This window comes from Lutra lutra, chromosome 4 (genome assembly GCF_902655055.1).
Source record: "Lutra lutra chromosome 4, mLutLut1.2, whole genome shotgun sequence".
NCBI lineage: Eukaryota > Metazoa > Chordata > Mammalia > Carnivora > Mustelidae > Lutra > Lutra lutra.
This window is the reverse complement of record NC_062281.1, coordinates 38,051,008-38,072,077: the sequence shown is the minus strand read 5'-3', so window position 1 is coordinate 38,072,077 and position 21,070 is coordinate 38,051,008. Positions and strand designations below refer to the sequence as shown.

At 36.9% G+C, this 21,070-nt stretch overlaps 1 protein-coding gene and 1 pseudogene across 4 annotated transcripts in view; one reads left to right on the top strand and one right to left on the bottom strand.

Moving 5' to 3' along the window:
• Positions 1 to 21,070, top strand: part of VPS13B (vacuolar protein sorting 13 homolog B) — a 763,452-nt gene that overhangs the window by 536,949 nt on the left and 205,433 nt on the right. For all 4 annotated transcript variants that reach the window (XM_047723595.1, XM_047723597.1, XM_047723594.1 and 1 more), the window contains one exon: positions 14,620 to 15,307. In XM_047723595.1, coding sequence (XP_047579551.1) covers positions 14,620 to 15,307 — 688 coding nt within the window. The remainder of the gene's footprint in view (positions 1 to 14,619; positions 15,308 to 21,070) is intronic.
• On the bottom strand, positions 3,710 to 4,035 carry LOC125099047 (cytochrome c oxidase subunit 6A1, mitochondrial-like; annotated as a pseudogene).

The window sequence follows — 21,070 nt, the reverse complement described above, 5'->3', positions numbered from 1 at the left end:
TATACTACTAGGTATTTACCCAGAGAATAGAAAAATACTAATTCATAGGGATACATGTACACAAATGCTTGTAGCAGCATTATCTGTAATAGCCAAATTATGAAAACAGCCCAGATGTCCATCAACAGATGAATGGATAAAGGAGATGTGGCATATATATACAATGGAGTATTAGCCATAAAAAGGAATAAAATCTTGCCATTTGCAATGGCATGGATGGAGCTAGAGAGTATAATGCTAAGTGAAATCAGAGAAAGACAATACCATATGATTTCACTAGAAGGTAGAATTTAAGATACAAAACAGTTGTGCCAAAGGAAAAAAAGAGAGAGATACAGAGGCAAATCAAGAAAGAGACTCTAAACTATGGAGAACAAACTGATGGTTACCAGAATGAGGACGAGGTGGAGAGAAGGGTAAAAATAGGTGATGGGGATTAAGGAGTGCACTTGGTGTGATGAGTGCTAGGTGTTGTATGGAAAGGTTGAATCACTGTATTGTACACCTGAAACTAATATTACACTGTATATTAACTAACTGAAATTTAAATAAAAACTTTTTAAAAATTATATCAAGGGGTGGTTGACCGATAGCAGATCTGAGTTTTGTGGCCCTCAAATCCACATGCTTATCACATTCATGATAAAACCATCCTTGGGCAACTTCGCTTTTATCTGTTTTCCATATTGTGCATATTGACTACCTGTCCCTCACCCACTACCCCGTCACCCCATAGGATTTTCTTTGAAGAAAGAGTACTATGGCTAAAAAGTAGTGTGAAAATCTCTGGAAACAATGAGCTCCAGAACCTCTTCCAGCTTTAAGAAGCATGATTCAGATACATTGAACTGAGAATTTGAATTTGGCCTAGATTACCCTATTTTAACTCCATGTTGACAAAAGGAAAGCTGTGAACAAAGACAGTTTTTTCTCCACATAGTGCACACAGGTGTGACTTAGTGGAAACAGTGGAACTCAGCCAGGTCTTCAGTTCCCTAGTGTAGTGCTCTATCTCCAAGCTCTGCTTCCTGTTCTTGAATACAGTGATTTGCTAAAATAGACACACCTGGTCCCAGCACCTTGCAAATGGATTTTTCCTTTCAGTATTTCAAAATACATTCATGTATTGATGAAGGCATTCTCTGGGAAGCCATCTGTCTGAAATTTGCAGTAATAAAAACCTTACTAGTCCTTTAGGTACTCATAATGGTATCTGTTACTTCATTCCTCTACTCTTTTCTCCTACTTTTTTTTTCCTTTTTTTTTTCATTCATTCATTCATTCTTTCATTCATTCATTGACAAGGCATGTGTTTGTGGAGGATCTACTATGTGCCCACACTAGGTATGTAATAGTAAACAAAATTAACTAGTCCCTGAAATTATGGATCTTGCCATCTGGTAGGAAGACATAGTAACAAAAACAACAAGGTTTAAAATTTTCTGAAATGGAGAGTATATAGATTATGATTTTAAAGTGACCTCTGGAGACATATTCCCAATGTTCAAATCCCAGCTACACCATTTAACACACATTTGTGTGATTTTTGTGCAACTTTGAGCAAGTTACTTATCTGGGCCTCAGTTTCTTTATCTTAAAATGGGGATAATAATAGTACCCACTTTACAGAGTTCTGAAGATTAAATGAGTTGATACAGAGTAATGCCTAACATATACTAAGTGCACATAGAAAAATATCAGGCACATTCTAAGCATGCAGTAAGTGTTATCTGTGCATTGATATTGCTTAGAGAATATTAGGGAATCAACTAGTTAGGTGATCAATATTGCCATCTTAATCACCATTATCACTGTCATCCAATATATGCATCTCACCTTATATACGTGGTTTATTCGCACGATCTGCAAAAATGGACATAGGGGTGCCTGGGTGGCTTAGTGGGTTAAAGCCTCTGCCTTCAGCTCAGGTCATGATCTCAGGGTCCTGGGATTGAGCCCCGCATCCGGCTCTCTGCTCAGCAGGGAACCTGCTTCCCCCTCTCTCTCTACCTGCCTCTCTGCCTACTTGTGATCTCTCTCTGTCAATTAAATAAATAAAAAATCTTTAAAAAAAATGGACATAGCACATTTCTGGACCCAAGAGTCCTGCAATCTAGTTAAGAGATAGAGTGAAAGGCTTAAAAGAAAATATCAGTGGAAGGTAAGATATGCTAAGTACCAGATAAATTATATAATATGTCCTACAGGATTGTAGGAGAGAGGAGTTATTGTGGGTTCATAAAGTGAAGGCTACATAGAGGAAATGCCCACTATACCATCTATTATTTAATTTCACATCCCCATGTTGGTCATCTGGCCAATAACTTTGTCATTGGCGGTGCTACCTGCAGTCTCTCTGCCCCCCAGTCCCTACTCCCACTTCACATTTTGATCACATTAATTTTTCTCAAGCACCACTTGTCATTTATTTACTTGGCAAGTTCTTTTAATGTCCCCTTGTATATAGCAGTGTTTCTCAAGTATTAGTGTGGGTAAAATTACTGAGAGTTTGTAATAAATGTAGGTCACCAGGTGTCACCTTCAGGTAATATACTTTTGGCATGGGGCCTGACAATCTCTATTTTAACAGGTGCCCTAGATTATTTTGATTCTGATGGTCAAAAGGCTCTGCTTTCAAGAAGACTGGCAAAAAAACTAAGAATTCCATTTTCTTAACCTGCCACCTAGAATCTTGCTTTATCCTGCCTTTGCAGCCTCATCCTCCACTATTCCCATTAAAAGATCTCTTTTATTTGAGCTAAATGGGGCATTTCCTTTGCCATACATTTACCCGTGCTCTTTCCTATCTTTTGTCTCTTCATTTATGTGGTTCCTTCAGCCTCAGTGCCTTTACTGCCATTTCAACAAGTCTAAATCCTGATTTCTTTCAGTCTTGGAACAGATGTGTTCTAAAAGCATCTTTAGTAGAGTATCTCTAACCTAGAAGGTAAGCTTCAAGTTTAACTGATCTTTGTGTCAACTCTTTCACGCAGGAATCTAAATAAGCACCTTGCAAATGATTCAATTTTTTCTTAATTCATTCATTAAGTATGTATGGGGTGCCTTCTGTGTACCAAGCACTATTCTGGATGCTGGTGATAAAGTAGAAAAATAAACATGCAAAAAGTCCTCTGTTTTTATGGACCTTACATTCTAGTGAGACAACTATAAGTAAATATTTTAAAAGTTTTGAGAAGAGTAATCTGGCAGTGTCATATGGAATAGGTTAGGAAAGGGAAAGACCAGTGAAAGAAACTAATTAAGGAACTTTTGTAATTAGCCAGTGGATAATGGAAGGGCCAGTGAGAATAAAAAATACAAAGGAAACAGCAAGAATAACTAATGAAGTGAAGGAATGACCAACAGTACACTTGGTAGGGACCAGGAAGGTATATTTAATATTTGAGCCTTTTGGGAAGGAACTTAAGTTGTAAAAGTGATATTTTGGAAAAGATATTTTAGAATGTTATGGTGATATTTTATTTCTTTAGTTTTTTATTTATATGTATTTATTTTTGGACCAGTGTAAGTTATTTATTCAATCCATCTCCCACCATGAGCAAAGGAACAGAAGATCAGTATACTGGTCAACATTTTGATATAAGTAAGGAAGGTGAGCTTAAGGTCCCATTTGCTTTTCTAGTCCATGTACAGAGTCCTGGTCCAAACCAGTGCTGTGGTCCACATTGAGTAGTGGTCTAGGTTCTCTTTATTCATCTTCATGACCAGTCGGACGTGGATTTACATGAGAGTTACAGTATAGAATATGATCACCATCTCTCCAGGGAAAGGGCTTGGACCTGATGTGGAGATGAGGGTGGGAGATGAATTCGGGTCTCTCATGTTTTCTGTTATGCCAGGTTAGAAAGATGTTCAGCATGCTCACTCCTATGCTGAAGAGTGCTAAGAAGTAGATGAGGGCCTTCCACATGCCAGCTGAGCCCTCCTTGCCATGGGCATCACTCTTTGACTTGGACCGCCCAGCTGTGCCCTGGACCACCCTAGCAGCCCAGAAACCCAGTACCCACCTGCCATTGCCGTTTTCAACTTGGACCTATGGTGATCTTTTAGATACATGATATTCATAATGGAACATCTAAGTAGAAATTCTCAAAGACAGCAATAGTAAGGTCTTGTAACAGTTCATCCCTCACTTCCTTTCTTGTAACTCAGCTTCACTAATATTCCAGTAGTCTCAGCTGTCTCAGGGCCGAAATCCTCCCAAGAAATATTATACATCTCATTTTGATTTTCTGGGGATGTGGCATGACTCCATGTCTTAGCCCACTATTCTGTCCTCCAAGTATTTGTGCAGAATGAGGTCTAGGCCCAACCCCAGAAAACCATCTCTAATTATAGCCCTCCCTTGAATTGTTCTTAGCTGATTGGGGGTTTGGTTTGCTAGAAGAACTAGGAAGGCATCATAATTAAACTAGAGAGTCCTTTGGGACTTTGGGTATGGTGGTGAGTGTCATGATCTCCCTATGTGAAGATCACTGTGTCATTTATGATTCTTGGGAAAATAGGCAAAGTTTGGAAGTCAGATTATTAAAGCATTGGCATAACACAGATGGTTTAGGAAGCTGCTTGCATAACCTGGGAAATCCTCTTTTCCATTCTTATAATTGCTCAGGCAAAAAAAATTCAAATCATTTTTGTCTCCTGTCTTTCTCTCATAATAGTCCTACAGTCCAATCATTAGCACATACAGGTGTGTGTGTGTGTGTGTGTGTGTGTGTGTTTCACATAAATTTTGTGATCTGATTTCCCCCACTAAGGTGTAAACTCCATGAAGGCAAGAACTTTGTTTCTGCTGTATCCCTAGCAGTACCTGGAACATGGTATATACTCAAAGAATTTGTTGAATGAATGAATAATGTGAAATATTTTTTTACGCATTTTGCGTAATAATTTTGATATTGGCTCTATCTTCAAGAAGCTCAAGAAGTCTTTAATCCCAACAGAATTATTATAGCTTAAGTTCAAACATTAAGCATACTTGACTGAGTGACATTATCTTACAACTATCATTTAAAAAAATCTTTATTCTTTAAGAAGTTTAGAGATATGTGAATTTTAAATACTAAGAACACTCCACTTTAATGATGCTAATTTATTGCTAATTCATGCTAATTCGCTGTTGTGAATATGATCTTCTGAAATTTAGAATTTTTTTTAGATTTTTTATTTATTTATTTGACAGACAGAGATCACAAGCAGGCAGAGGGGCAGGCAGAGAGAGAAAGAGAGAGAGAGAGGGAGAGAGGAGGAAGAGGCTCCCCGCTGAGTAGAGAGCCCGATGTGGGGCTCGATCCCAGAACCCTGGGATCATGACCTGAGCTGAAGGCAGAGGCTTTAACCCACTGAGCCACCCAGGCGCCCCCTGAAATTTAGTATTAACAGGAGACATTCTGATAAGACATCTAGAAATCATGTAATAGCTATGATTAAAATTTATTAAAAATTTATTAAAAAGCTTTTGAGAAAGTTTTCTCAGGAGTTTCCAGACTTACCTACAAGTTTAATGTTTATAGAGATGATCCTTGATACTTGGGAGGACTTAATGTATACTTTTCTTCTTAACTTCTGAACATTTATTCAAACATTTCTACATAATCAAGAATATCCTTAAGATATGTGTTGGATTACCTTCATTAATATACAAAAAATTGTTTTCTCAGAACAGCAAGAATTACTTAGGACATATCAACATATGAAAATTAACTGATGGTGTAGGACTAGCTGACCTCAGCAATTGTTAGGAATATTTACCTGATTTAGAGAATAGTTCAGATTTGTAAGGGTTCAAGGGAGAGGCTGTGATCAAAGCAGTTTGTGCAGAAAGCTATTTTGGCCTAGTGATGATTTTTATGGAGTAACAGCACAGAACAAAACTCTAATGGAAAAGAGGAATCGGCTGCAGGGCATAAGCAAATGTGTTTCTCTAACACCTTGACCATTTTTCATTTCAAGCCCGTTGCATGCATCATTAAGGTATTGACAGCATGAGAATCAATACAATATGTATTCAGTAGTATGTAGTAACTCAATATGTAGTGTGAATTTGATCTGCTATCATGGAGTTAAAGGGTAGCCAAGAAAAGTTTGTAAGTGACCCTCTATTCTAGGTCTTGATGGACTTCAATGAAATCAGCTACAGAGTAGAGAATACTGAGATTCAGGTTTAATTTGAGAAGAATCTACAGTTAACTGAAGCAAGTTTGTTTAGATTTAGAAAATAAAATATATAATAATGAAAATCAGTTCACTATTTTTATTGAATAACCATGTTCTATTTGGCAGTGAAAACCAGCTACTGGATAAAGTTAATTATGGATATGCTGAAACCATTTTCATTATTTTTAACTTGTACTAAACCTAGGGGAAAATTCATTTTAAGAGCATGCTCTTGCTTCATTTCCATAAACCCTACATAGTTTCCGTAAAGGAATATATGTGATTTGAAGGATAAAATAATCAAATAAGAATATGTATATATTTTTATTAATAGAAAGTTCTCCAAGTTCAACTGTAGTTTTCTTATCAGAAAATCGGGTTCATAGTTGCAAGACAAAAGCCCACTAGAATGGTTAATAAGCATACTCTACTTCTGCCATCCTGCAGAAACTAAATGCAAACTTTTCTGTGACTCTTAACGGAGAATGCATAGGCTCGATAAACTTTCATCTGCTTCAGGGTCGGGGCTGATTCAATCTTAAGGCAAGTTTATGAGAGTGGCTGATGTGATACAGTTGTTTCTAGTAAAATCAGACTAGCTCTAAGGAGCCAATCTAAGTCAGTCTCTGGGTAAAATTCTATGAGAAACAGACTCCAACTCAGACACAATTGTAAACCCTGATATATTAAGGACTTGCAGCTGATTTAATCCTATTGAAAAATCTTTAAGCAGCCATGAGACAAAATGGTTTCCACATTGACATCAGCGGAATGAACCTTGGATTTCATCAGTATGAAGAGTAGTTACCTTGTAACACACAGTAGCCACTTTTTAAGAATTAACAGTGTGGCCATTTCAAAGCAGGTTGTTGTTTCTAAGGTAAAGGCATCTGTTTTGATTACGATCCAAGTTCCCAGAATGTGTCAAGTTTTATTTTTAAAAAACTGAATTCATTACAAAAAGCAAACAAGTCAAACTTAAAATCAGAAGTTAGTATAAATCAATGAGATCTAGTCTCCTTGAACAAAAATGACCGACCTCTTCCAATTTTATATGTGACAGAGAAAGAGAAGGAAAGAGAATGAAAACTTCTGTTTCTGAGTTAAGACCTTCTATGCAAAGTTTCACCTGGAACTAATTTTTTTTCATGAACTTAGAAGCTCCTGAAAATGAGCTTATGCTATGAAATCATATATGTATAAAAGGACAGACAGACACAAAAGTTTAAAGGTCAATACTACAGATAAAATCTCAATAAGTAGGATTTGAACTTGTGTGGGTATGTTGGTATGTATACTTTTTTTTATTTATTTGGCTTATATTGAAACACACTGATAATGATCAAGGTATTATAGTCCATTTAGCACTAGAACAGGTCCCTTTTTGTAATTTACAACTTTAATTACAACAATAGACCAAACATGGGCTACAGTAAAACACAACCTTGCCTGAACTATCTCCATGCTTATTTTATTGCATTTAGTGCTGGTCTTGAAATGTGAATATTTGAACTGATACTTAGCAAGCAGTAGTGGCCTCATACTGTTACTTCAAAGAGCCGGAAAAGTAACTTCATGAAAAGGAAAACTTGAAACTATAGTACTCTTTACCATTCTATTTGTTAAGCAGTGATGGGTATCATTAGTTCTGCTCTTTTGCATAATTACTGCAGTATTGTGAAAACTTTTTTCGCCATCCAACTGGGAATAATTATATTATGTGGGATCTGGTAGAACATTTGGCTTAGAGAAATAAAATATAAAAAGCCCTGATTTTCTAAGCACCCTATCCATAGTACCAAGGACACACAGTGCTTGTGCAAGTTTGGTTTTTAAGTAAAAAATAACTTGGATTGGTGACACTTACGGAGATGTTTCATGCAGAGGGCAATTTATTCTTCTAATTTTTTTAAATTAATGTGCTTAGATAAATTTTACCTAGCATGTCACTGACCTACTCTGGTAATTCATGTATAAAATAACATGTTTATTAAGTGCACTGCTGATATCACTGAAAATTTGAGACCTAAAGATATATATTTTCTTATTTACTTGCTTAAATATATTCATCAAGTTGAATTCTCTTGCTGATTGTTACAACAATTTGCTACTTATGTAAAGTTTCCAGAATATGCTATCTCTGTGTTAAAGGTATATATAAAGACCCTCTCCCAGCAACACCACCCCACCCCATCCCCCAAACCAAACTTCTATAAGATACAGCTAGAAGAGTATGTTTGCAATGTTTAGACAATGAGGCATATAATTTTTTCAAGTTTGTAAAAACTGCTTTATAATTCCAGTATGTGAAGCCATTAAAATAGTATAACCAGTTTTTTAACTGATTTTTTTTATTGTATTTGATTTTGTAAGATCTTTACTTCTTTGAAAACATTACTACATTTTAGCAAGGACAGTAAAATTAGAATAAATGTCACAGTGATATACAGATGTGTTTGTCACTTTGATTTTGTGGTTTCACACTTGATTTTTCGTAATTTAGAAAATATGAGAAATGATCTCGTGATTGGCAAACAATACTCTGATGAGGATTAAAGTATGACTGTTGCATGGTGGAAATACTACTTCAGTATTTCTGTATAGAAACCATAGTTATGGTAGGGAGGTGGGAAAATATGTAGATATATCTATGCTCATATATAGTTAAGGTTTCCTTAAAATGATCAAGAAATTAAAAGAAGGAATGCAAATTAAAACATTGAAGTAGATGCCGAATTATCTTTTGTTGTCATCCATCAAAGCAAAAATTGTATTTGTTTTACACCTGTTCATTCTCAAGAGGCTGGTTTCGACATAGTTTTCTTTAAAAAATTTTAAATATCCATTTATTTGCAGCATTTTTATTAGTGAGGCAGATTCTTTGAAGGTGCTCCTGAAAATGTCAATATGACCAAACCGGAAGTTTCAGTCAATCAACCTTATCTTTCTCTGCTCCACAAGGCCACAGAAGAACATCTAACTAAAGTCATTTGAAATTATTGTAATGCTTTCTTTGGTACTGTCACATACTTGAGTGTGGTTTTAGCCACTGCTCCTGAGATACTGTAGCTCTTGCCAGACTCCAGGGTGAGCTTGGAAACTTACCTACCTCCATACGTGAAAAGGAGGAATTAGCTACAGCTCCCCAGCTACTAGTACAGCTTTCAGCACCTTCTCCATGGTGGCTCATATCTGTGCTGTGGAGAACTGTGAAAGGATGGGAAAGTGCACTGAAATGATCGAAGAAGTAAACTATCAACTTGACATGTTTTCCCAGCCCTTGAAAAATCTTCTCATATTGAAACCCATTGATGGTGAAATTGTAGAATTCCTCTAAGTACCATCTGGTTGTGCTCAAGTCTTTAAAGCTGTTATCTCCGCATCCAATTTCAGAGTCCTATCCTTTTTTCTTCACCAAACTATCCATTTGTAAGCCACAAATATTTTTCCAGCTCTTTCAGATTTTATCTAAAAGTATATTTTAACAGTATTTAAATAGTTCTTAAACAATAACAATTTATCTTGATAGATGGCATGCTGTGTTTTTTCATTTTATTTTAATTAGCCATTGTGGAACCAAATTCCCTTTTGTTTTAGCCTTTTAAATATTGTTTAATTATAGTTATCATGCCAGATATCTTAAAGGTTATTTTACCAATACAGTTTCATTTAACATAACCCATATGGAATCAATAGCCCAGTTTCCTAAAGTGAATGCTTGGAAAATCTTACATTCATATGTTAAGAGTACACATCCTTTCCTCATTAGTTGGAAAGTACAGGGATTTTGGCACGGGTTCTGTGTGGAAGCATTGTGCAGCTTTTATATGGATTTTGTTTTTAGCCTTTGATGACACTGTTTAGAATAGGAAGTATCTAATAAGTAAAGCATTTTGTCTCAAGTGTTGCCAGTGTGTTTAATATATGCCTGGAGGTCTGAAACATTATCTTCTTCACTGCAGTAATATGCATTTAATTCTCTGAAAGCAGAAGGTCGAACTTTTAAAAGGGACGCAAAGTACATTTTCAAACAGAATAATTCAAAACATATGGAAGAGGGGACCAGCGTAATGTACAGTTGATTTTTATGGTTTAATCATGATCATGTTAATGCACACCAGTAGCTAATTAAAGAAAACTTTTATTGTTCATTTTAAATGAGTTAGGTAAAGAGTGGGTGAGCTGATATAACAGCACTGCCCCAAGATCCGTGTTTCTGCTGCCTTCACTAAGAGCAAGCAGATACTGCTCTTTTTTGACAACTTAAATTATTAGTCCCTTCAGACAATAATAAAGCAAAAGTTATTTTCAGAGTTACTACACTATGAACTTTTCTTTTTCCACAAAGGAATAGTAAATTGATGCCCAAGTTTAGGGCTTAGCACACATAATTAATTATAAAACTTTTCTCAAGAGCAGGCCAGATACTCTTTAGTATAATAGATAAATCTGCAATGAACTGGTGACAAACCAATGGATTTTTAAATATATCTCAAAAATCATCAGCTTATTTATTTCAGTGCTGCAAATAGTGTGGAAACTTAGAAAAATGGAGGAAATCTTGGCTTTTAAGCCAGTTTGAAGAATTTCGTTGCCTAGGACTGAGAAAGTTATACTTTTTTTTTTTTTTTTTTTTTTTTTTTCTGTCCCCAATAAGAGTCAGAGTCTTTCATCTCTGGGTCATTGGTTCAAATTCCATTCTGCTCGGTAGTGACTAGAATTAGTTACCATCTGACTTCTGTTCGGTAACCTGTGTGACCCAGGCTGATAGCTGCCATCCTGCCTTTGCTGGTTATTTATATCTCAAGATCAGGCTACTTGACATTCACTAGAGCTGAATGTGGCAATCTCAACACACACTAGGTCTGGACACTGCGTATCTACCTACGGGCAGTTTGTTTTGTCATGTTAACACCATTAGGGAACCCTTTAAGGAAGGAGAGACCAGATTTTCAATACAAATCTCTAAATCAGAAAAAGAAAATACAATTCTCTATGCATAGAAAGTAGTGGAGTTTAAGTGTGGTCGCCTTTCCTGATGGAATGAAAATGGTTGAGTTCTGGATTTGAGTTTGCCTCAGAACTCAATGTAAAGGAATTCTTTATTATGTTGTATACAGGTACTTAGTTTGTAATGTGTGAAAATGTGGCCAGTAAATCCTAGACTAGTTTTTTTCCATGTATTATTTGAGAATTCTTAGTTGGTAATGGATTTGGAGGTGTATTTGAACTTTTTATAACAGGGATAACTAAAAGCTTTAAAATTAAATTATTTTGATGATTGCCATATTTTTTTATTTTACTGAATTTTTCAGTTAAATACATTCACTTGTTTATTCAGTCAGCTCTTAATTATTAAGCTCTACTATGTTATAGGGAGTATGGTGTATGCTAAGAATACTAATGGCGTTCCGTCTTACCCATAGCCCAAATCTGACTGACCTTGGACCTATTAATTAATCTTTCTAAGCCTCAGTTTCCTCACCTGTGAAATGGGAATAACACTACCCCCTTCAAAGGGCTATAACACTTACTATAGAAAATGTAGGTGTGTGCTAACAACATTTGGCAAATAACAAACATAACTCAGTGGTATTTTTTATCTTCAGTTGCTTGCATTTGAATTGCTCTGAGACAGGACACAGTGTGAAAAGTGCTGTGACAATAAATATTAGCTTGTTATGAAACTGTAAAAGCTGGAAAGACTAGCACCATCTGGAAGGGTTAAAGAAGTCTTCGCAAAGAAGGTGACTTCTTCTTTTTTTTTTTTTTTAACTTACCCTTTATTGCATGCTGCTATGTATTATGTTCAACACATTAACTCATTTAATGCTGAAGCAACTTTGTGGGTTGGGTATTAATGTCCCCCGAGTGAAGTTGAGGAACCAGCAGAGACTGTGAGAATAACCAAGCAGAAGTGTGATCAGCCCACAAGGTGGAGAGTACAGATCAGGAAAGAGCCCATGAATATATCTGGAAAGACCTTAAAGAGTATAGCATATGGGGAGGTCTGTGTCCACATCTATGTATATGCTGACAATCATGTGTTCCTAATCTGCAGACCAATTTTTTTATTTAATATTCTATCAGAAACCATCATCAAACATTTATGGATCCTCTCTGTAGCATGCCAGGCTCTCCTGTACTCCTTAGTGGTACACAGGAGCCACATGATGTGGCCCAGTCCCTCTGGCAGTCCTTCACCTGGTAAAAGAGATAGGCTTGTGGCAGCTGCCCATTATTGAGTATTTACTGTATACCAGGCACTGTGCTGACCTCTTTAGACAAATTAGCTCATTGAATCCTCATACTCTTGAGATCAAATTTAAATCCCTGTTTTACAGATGAGGTTATACAATGTTAGAGAGATTTGTAATTTGTCTAAAATCATACAGTCAGAAAGCAGTGAACTTGACCCCACATCCATCTGCCTTTAAAGCCTGTAAATGTTTTAACACTATCTAATAGTGCCACTACAGAACATTGTAGGTATAAATTGAAATATGTGTAAAGTGTTAGGATCGCCAAGCAGGAAAAGAATGAGAGAACAATTCTCAGACAAGTCACGTTTGTTCTGAGTCTTGATGGGATAATCTATGTTTGCCGGCTCAGGAGGGGCGCTCCAGACAGGAAAGTAGCACCCTAGAGAAAGAATGGATGAAAAGGACATAGTGTCTTCAAAGACTGTGTTGTTTTTGCTTCATATAGTTCATATTGGACTTTTATTAACAATATGCATCTCCTTCAACCACTTAAAAATCAATAGGCAAGAAGTATTTTAAAAAATTTAATGACTCTTACATCATTGTCTTGAATTAGTTAACAGCCCTTTAACATTTTCATAAACAACTCATGAAAATTTGTACCATGTGGAAAAATGATGCTATATTTATTGCTCAAATTAAAGAAAAGCCTAAGAAATGATAAGCAATGCCTAGGGGACTATTTTTCCATTGATGGTGCTAATATAAATTAATGTAGCCTTTTTTGGAAGGGTGTTAACAATATTGGTAACCTTAAACTTTCCTATAACATTTACCTAATAATTCTACTTCTAGAGGCCTGTTCTAGGGGCACCTGGGTGGCTCAGTGGGTTAAAGCCTCTGCCTTTGGTCATGATCAGGTCATGATCTCAGGGTCCTGGGATTGAGCTCCACATCGGGCTCTCTGCTCAGCAGGGCGCCTGCTTCCTCCTCTCTCTCTCTCTCTCTGCCTGCCTCTCTGCCTACTTGTGATCTCTATCTGTCAAATAAATAAATAAAACCTTTAAAAAAAAAAAGCCTGTTCTAAGGAAATGTTAGATGTTTTTCATAGAGATTTTTTTGTCAAAAAGTAAAAACTGGAATATCCAATTATATGAAAATGTTTGAACAAATGTCCCCAACACTAATTATTATGCAGCTTTTTCAAACAGCTATGAAGAATAATTAGTATATGCCAGATCAGGGTACAGTTTGGCTCTGTGGTATGATCATAACCAAACAGGGGCTAGAGGGGAAGCACCTTTGCATAGGTGGGGAAGAAATGCTGACAGTGCACTAAAATATTACCATTGGCTATGTTTGGTGATAAGACTGTAGTCAAGAGGATTTGGGTTTTTTTTCTCAGATTGGCCATGGTTTCTTAATAATGAGTCTGTTTTACTTGGAGGAGTCTGCTTGGAGGAAAAAGCAAGTGAAATATCTAGCGTATCACAAACTGATGGCTGGGAAGACCTAGGAAAGGGAAGCCAAAGAAGCAAAGTAGAGATCTCAGTGCTGTGTGGCCCCCAAGTTGTTCTCTGTTCTCCACAGAGGGAGTGGTTAATGGAAAATTTTGAAAACGAGTAGCCTTTAGTGCACAAAAGAAAAATCCACCTTCGAGGACTTTAATTACTTGTATTTTGCTTCATCACTTATGTTTACTCTTGTTCCAAGTCCTACTACAGAGGAAAATAAACTTCATTTTGAATAAAATAATTTTATTTTAGTTTTCTTTGTCCTTCATAATTTAAGACTCTTGACTTTTCCCTTTCTTCCTATCCAAAATCTTACAATTCTATAATGACAAGGGCAAACAATATAAACTACTTCTGCCTAAAATATCATTTCAACCAATAGTAATAATGATTTGGAAATAGTTTATTGCACTACTTGAAAAATCACAATGAATACTAACATAATTCTTTAAACATAAGTATATACTACTGTTAGTCCAAAAAAAGGAAGTCTGATTCAAAATAGACTCCAAAGTCTCCTTCAACAGTAGAAATGTAATGTGATGCTTTTTCCCAAGTATTTCCTTGGCATTTTAATATGAATAGTTTTTTGAACGGTCCCTTTGTTTTTATGATCACTCTGGTACAAGTTATGCTAGAGCCATTTTTAACATATTTATAACACCCTTTATATATAATAACACTTGGAACGTAACCAGTTTAAAATACTTTCTTCCTCCTTACAGATCTCTAGACAAGAACAGAAAAAAACAGATATATTTGACGGAAGCATGGCTGAAACCTCCTCCCGGTACAGTGGCGCTCAGGATAGTGGAATCGGCAGTGACAGTGTTAAAATCCGAATAGTACAAATAGAACAGCACAGCGGTACCAGCCAGCATCGCATCGCCCGTCCCTCACGCCAGTCGTCAATCGTAAAAAATCTCAATTTTATTCCCTTTGACATATTCATTACTGCAAGTAGAATCTCACTAATGACCTATTCCTGTACGGCCATACCCAAATCAAAATCGCAAGAGCATAAGGATAATGAAAAAACAGGCAAGAGTTCGTTAAATCTCCCAGAAGTTGATTCAGATGTTGCTAAGCCCAGCCAGCCATGTATTTCTACCGTAACAGCGGAAGATCTCTTGAGCCCCAGCGTAGCTTTTCCTTCGGGGAAAAAACTAGGGGTCATCTCTCTTGAAAGTCTTCATGCCGCCACAAGGTCATCTGCTAGACAAGCACTCGGTATAACTATCGTTCGGCAGCCTGGACGGAGAGGAACTGGTGACTTGCAGCTGGAACCTTTTTTATACTTTATTGTGTCCCAGCCTTCTTTGCTTCTAAGTTGTCACCACAGAAAGCAGCGAGTGGAAATATCCATTTTTGATGCTGTGCTTAAAGGGGTAGCCTCTGATTACAAATGTACAGGTAAGAGCCTTCGAATTTACTGGAGTGCTAATAACTACTACTACCTAGTAAGTTTTATTCCCAACGTATCAAGATCAATCAAACAGAAAACAGCTGGCAGACCAGACAAGACTTCTTTTCTCCGCGGAATACGTAAATATGTAAAGTTCACGTCCCACAGCTGAATCATGTTTAAGTAAATGTTTGAAATGTATCGAGGTTTAGCCTCAGCGTTCTTACCGTGCCTCTGAATATTCATTTTTTTTTAAAGATTTTATTTGACAGAGAGATAGAGCACAAGTAGGCAGAGCTATTCATTTTTTATTTCAAGAGCTGAATGAAACGGGTTCTTTTTGGCCTATAGAAATGCTTAAGAATTTCCACTGATTGGGAAGTCAAGCTTTTTTTTTTTCATACTAATACCCCATAGGTATGCTTTTCATATTAATGCAGCTGTTCAGGTTGAAAAAAAAAAACCTTAGAAAATGGAAGTTTATTGTTTTGGTATTCTTTTAATCTAATCAGCTTGCTCTAACAGCGTTATAGTAAATGTATTGGAGAAGGTTTATTAGTAAGGTAAGATGGTTTAAAGATGTTTATTACATGTATAGCGAACACATTTATTTGTGGTATTGGCCAACTGGCCCTTGTTTCTCCATCCATACTTTTCTTATAACCAGAGAGAATCCTATATTATAATAATTATATTGAACTTCTGAAGCTTGTTGCCTTTTAAGAGTAAGAAAGTGATCAGGAGTTCAGATTTAAAATGTGTTGGCTATTAAACAGCAAGGGCCAGTGGAAACAGGGTCAAATAGGGTATAAAGACCTTTTCCCTGAGTAAATGTAGAGTTAGAAATTTGGCAGGGAAACTGGAAAAGGTAGTCGGGCCATCTAAGATTCAGTATTGGAAGAAGGTCCTAGCAAGCTCAGGTATAAATCAGGCATTTTATTGCTATCAGGTGGTCCCATCTAGCAGATGGAAGCCAGCAGTGAGGCATTTGGAGAATCTGTCCAACCTGGAAGTCAAGCTGGTTCGTTCTTGACATTAAGGAGAACCATTTTACACGGCAGGCTCCTGGAGAGTAGGTGACAGGTGTGGGGATCAGGATTTCATTTCAGCCCAAGGAAATAAGGTCAAAGGGGCCCTTGGCTTTTGCTGAATCATCGTACAGGTCCTCTACTTCAGAAAAGAGAAACTAGGCTGTTGCTAAGGAAGAGCATACCCTAGGGTTACCTCCTGGATGGCCTGCTTGCCCTCTCTCCATTGGTGTGCTGGAACTAGCTCAAACTGGCTTGCAAGGGCCCACTGTTAAATTTTTAGGAACTTTGAAAGACAGTTGTTAAACCACTGGTAGTTTAAATCGGCCACAGTGAGAATATTTCTGCCACATATAGTGGCAAACACCGTCAGTCAGCTCTCCCGCTCTGAGAGCCAGTTGTTAAACGTTTACCAGCAGGCACTGCCTCCTTTCCTCAGACAAGTCCTCGTTTACTGAGTGCCTACAATGTAGTGGGGACTTCAAGGGCACTGAAGATGGGCATGGTGCTGAGGGTGATGTTTTATATGATTCAGGAAGACATGCCTGTGTACCTGATACCTGTTAGGGGGTCTGCTCAGCATTGGCCAAAACTAGGTGCAGGAATGGGAAAATAAATCGGAATTCCAGGGCCCTCCTGAAATTCTTTCAGCTGTCGTTGCTTGTAGGTGGGTGGCTTCACTGACCTCTACTAGGAGATACTAATAACTGAGTTTAGCAGAACTATCAGGACTCATATCAAAGATGTGCAGTTGCTTTATAATTAGTTCTTAGGCTGAAATATTATATACTTTTTGTTTAAAAAAAAAATCCTTGGGGGGGCGCCTGGCTGGCTCAGTGGGTGGAACATGCAACTCTTGATCTCAGAGTTGGGAGATCTCTACACCATGTTGGGTGTAGAGATTACTTTAAAATAAAATCTTTTTAAAAAAATAAATATATTTTTAAAAAGTTTTAAAATTCTTGTATATAGGCCAACATGGAACCCAACTTCAGTAGATGAAGCTTAGAGTGAAGGTTATGAGCCAGTTCACTACAGGGGGTTCCATGTGGGAGGAAAACGACTCCCATACCTTCCCAGGAGCATCCTTTGCATAATATCCTTGTGGGTGCCTTTCTCTACACAAAATGTGTCTACTTCGACATGTACATTATCCAAAAAGAGTTATCAGTATAAATGATCACATTTCTGAAAAATGAATTTCATGATTTGCAGACATTCATCAGAAAGTAACTAATTAAAATAGAACAGTGAAAAAAACTGAAGAAGCAACTAGCACTTACTGAGTACTCTTTCTGGGCCAGACGTTGTACTAACTTCTTCAAATGCATTATCTCATTTAATCCTTTTAACAGCTCTATGGGAAATGTTATATATAATCCCATCTTAGAAAAAAGGAAACTAAAGTTTGCAGAAGTTAAATAACATGTTCAAGATTACAGACCTAGGAATAAACAGAGCTAAAATTCAAAACAAGATTTGTTGGATTCCTGAGTCTGGTCTCATGAAGCTGACTTTCTAAGAAAGGTCTGGAAAAAGTTTATAAGTTAAAAATGAAAGAAGTGATGTATTATATCTTTCTGTACTTATATTCTTTTTTATTTATTGAGATATAGTACAGTATTATATTACTTTGAGGTATACAACCTAGTGAGTCAACATTTGCATACAGTATGAAATGGTCACCACAGTAAGTCCAGTTAACATCTGTCACCTTATAGAGTTAGTACAATGTTGTTGACTATTTTCCCTATGCTGTATATTTTATCCCCAAGACTTAACTTATTTTATAACTGGAGATTTGTACTTCTTAATTTCCTGCACCCATGAAGGCCTCCCCTCTGGTGACTGCCCATCTGTTTTCTGTATCTACGAGTTTGGGTTTTGTTTTGTTTTATTTTGATCCCATATATTAAGTGACATTATATGGTATTTTTCTCTGTTTGACCTATTTCTATTAGCATAACACCCTCAAGGTCCATTCATATGTCACAAGTAGCAAGATTTCTTTCATTTTAATGGCTGAGTAGTAGTTCAGAGAGAGAGAGAGAGAGAGTGTGTGTGTGTGTGTGTGTGTGTGTGTGTTGTATACACGTGGTAGCTCTAACTTTTTGAGGAACCTTCATTCTGGTTTCTGTAGTGGCTGCACTAATTTACATTCCCACTAACAGTATACAGGTGTTCCCTTTTCGCCATATCCTCACCAACAGTTGTTATTTCTTGGTGTTTTGGGGAATAACCTTTCCCGCAGGTGTGAGGTGATACCTCATTGTGGTTTTGATTTGCATTTCCCTGATGATTAGTGAGGTTGAGCATCTTTTCATATGGCTGTTGGCCATCTGTATGTCTTCTTAGGAAAAATGTCTCTTCAGATCCTCTGCTCACATCTTAATCAGATTGTTTACTTTTTTGTTAAATTATACAAGTTTTTATGTAATTTGCATATTAACCCCTTATTGGATATATGACTTAAATGTCTTCTCTCATTCAGTAGGTTGTCTTTTCAGTTTGTCAGTGATTTCCTTTACTGTGTAATAGCTTTCTAGTTTGATATAGTCCTTTGTTTATTTTTGCTTTTGCTTCCTTTGTCTCGAGTCAGATCTAAAAGACATCACTAAGGCCGATATCAAGGAGCTTGCTGTCTATGTTTTCTTCTAGGAATTTTATGGTTTGAGGTCTTATATTTAAGTCTTTAATTCATTTTTAGTTGATTTTTATATATGGTGTAAGATAATGGTCTAGTTTCATTCTTTTTGCATGCAGCTGTCTAATTTTTCCAATACTATTTATTGGAGAGACCATCCTTTCCCCATTGTATATTCTTACCTCCTTTGTTGAACATAAGTTGAACATATATGCATGGGTTTATTTCTGGGCTTTCTATTCTAACCCTGATCTATGTATCTGTTTTTATGCCAGTGCCCTACTGTTTGTTTGGTTTTTTTTTTAAGGTTTGATTTATTTATTTGACAGATCACAAGTAGGAAGAGAGGCAGAGAGAGGGGGGAAAGCAGGCTCCCCACTGAGCAGAGAGCCTGACACGGGGCTTGATCCCTGAGACCATGACCTGAGCCAAAGGCAAAGGCTCAACCCACTGAGCCACTCAGGAGCACCCCTACTGTTTTGATTACAATATTTGTATAGTATAGTTTGAAATCAGGGAGCCTGATACTTCTGGCTTTTTTCTTCTTTCTCAGGATTGCTTTGGCTATTCATGGTCTTTTGTGGTTCCATACAAATTTTGGGATTATTTGTTCTAGTTGTGTGAAAGATGTCATTAGAATTTTGATAGTGATTGCTCTGATTTATAGATTGCTTTGGTGGTATGGACATTTTGATAATACTAATTCTTCTAGTCTATGCACATGGAATATCTTTCCATTTATTTGCATCATCATTGATTTATTTCATCAATGTCTAATCATTTGCAGTGTACAGGTCTTTTACATCCTTGGTTAAATTTATTCCTAGGTACTTTATTCTTTTTGATGCAACTGTAAATGAGTTTTTTTCCTTGATTCCTCTTTCTGCTACTTTCATTATTAGTGTATAGAAACACAACACACACATATTTTTGTATATTAATTTTTTATCCTGCAACTTTCCTGACTTCATTTGTTATTTCTAATAGTCTTTTTAGTGTAGTCTTTATAAGATACTGTTCCACTGTCTTCTTTCCTCTGTGGCTTCTGATGAGAAATCCAATAATCACAATCATTGTTTCCATATATGTAATGTGTTGATTTTCTCTAGCTGCTTTCAAGATTTTTTTCCTTATATTTGGATTACTATGGGTTGATTATAATGCATCTAGGCTTGATTTCTTTGAATTTATCCTTTTTGAGGTTCTCTGAGCTCCTTAACTCTGTAACTTTATGCTTTTTAAAACCAAATTCAGAAACATCTTAGCTATTATTTCTTTAAATATTTTTCTGCACCAATCTTTCTCCTCTTCTTTTGAGGACACCAACATTTAACATTTTATAATTATTCCACAGGTCCCTGAGACTCCATTCTTTTTTTTTTTTTCTTTTTTCCTACTTTCTTTCTTCTTCTCTGTTCTTCATATTAAATAATTTCTATTGAATATTCCAGTTCTAAAATTTTAATTTGTTCCTTTCTGTAGTTTCTCTTCCAAGAACTTATGTATTCCCATTCATTTCAAGCATGTTTACCTTACCTCCTGAAGCATAGTTATAACACCTGCTAGAATCTTAAATGCTGTGTAACTGCCGCCATGGCCCAGCCATTACATTAGCTGCCCCCAACCTCCCCCCTGCCCTGACTCACTGTGCCCACCCTTGGGGCAAAACCAGGAGAGAGAAAGAAATATAAAAGGCAGGGGCGCCTGGGTGGCTCAGTGGGTTAATCATCTGCCTTCAGCTCAGGTCATGGTCTCAGGGTCCTGGGATCGAGCCCCATATCAGGCTCTCTGCTCAGCAGGGAGCCTGCTTACCCCTCTCTCTGTCTGCCTCTCTGCCTACTTGTGATCTCTCTCTCTTTGTCAAATAAATAAATAAAATCTTTTTTTAAAAAAAAGAAATATAAAAGGCAGCGGGTTTTCCTATGTCCTTGAAACTGGGAGCTTTGTTTCCCAGACACAAGGACTTTTGGCTGTTCTTGCCGTCGCTGCGCACCACAGCCGAAGACTCCCTCTCAAAGTGGAGAAAAGAGGAAAAACAAAACAAAACAGGAAACCCATCACTGTAGGGGTCACATCTGCAAGTTTGACTGCCCTCCTCA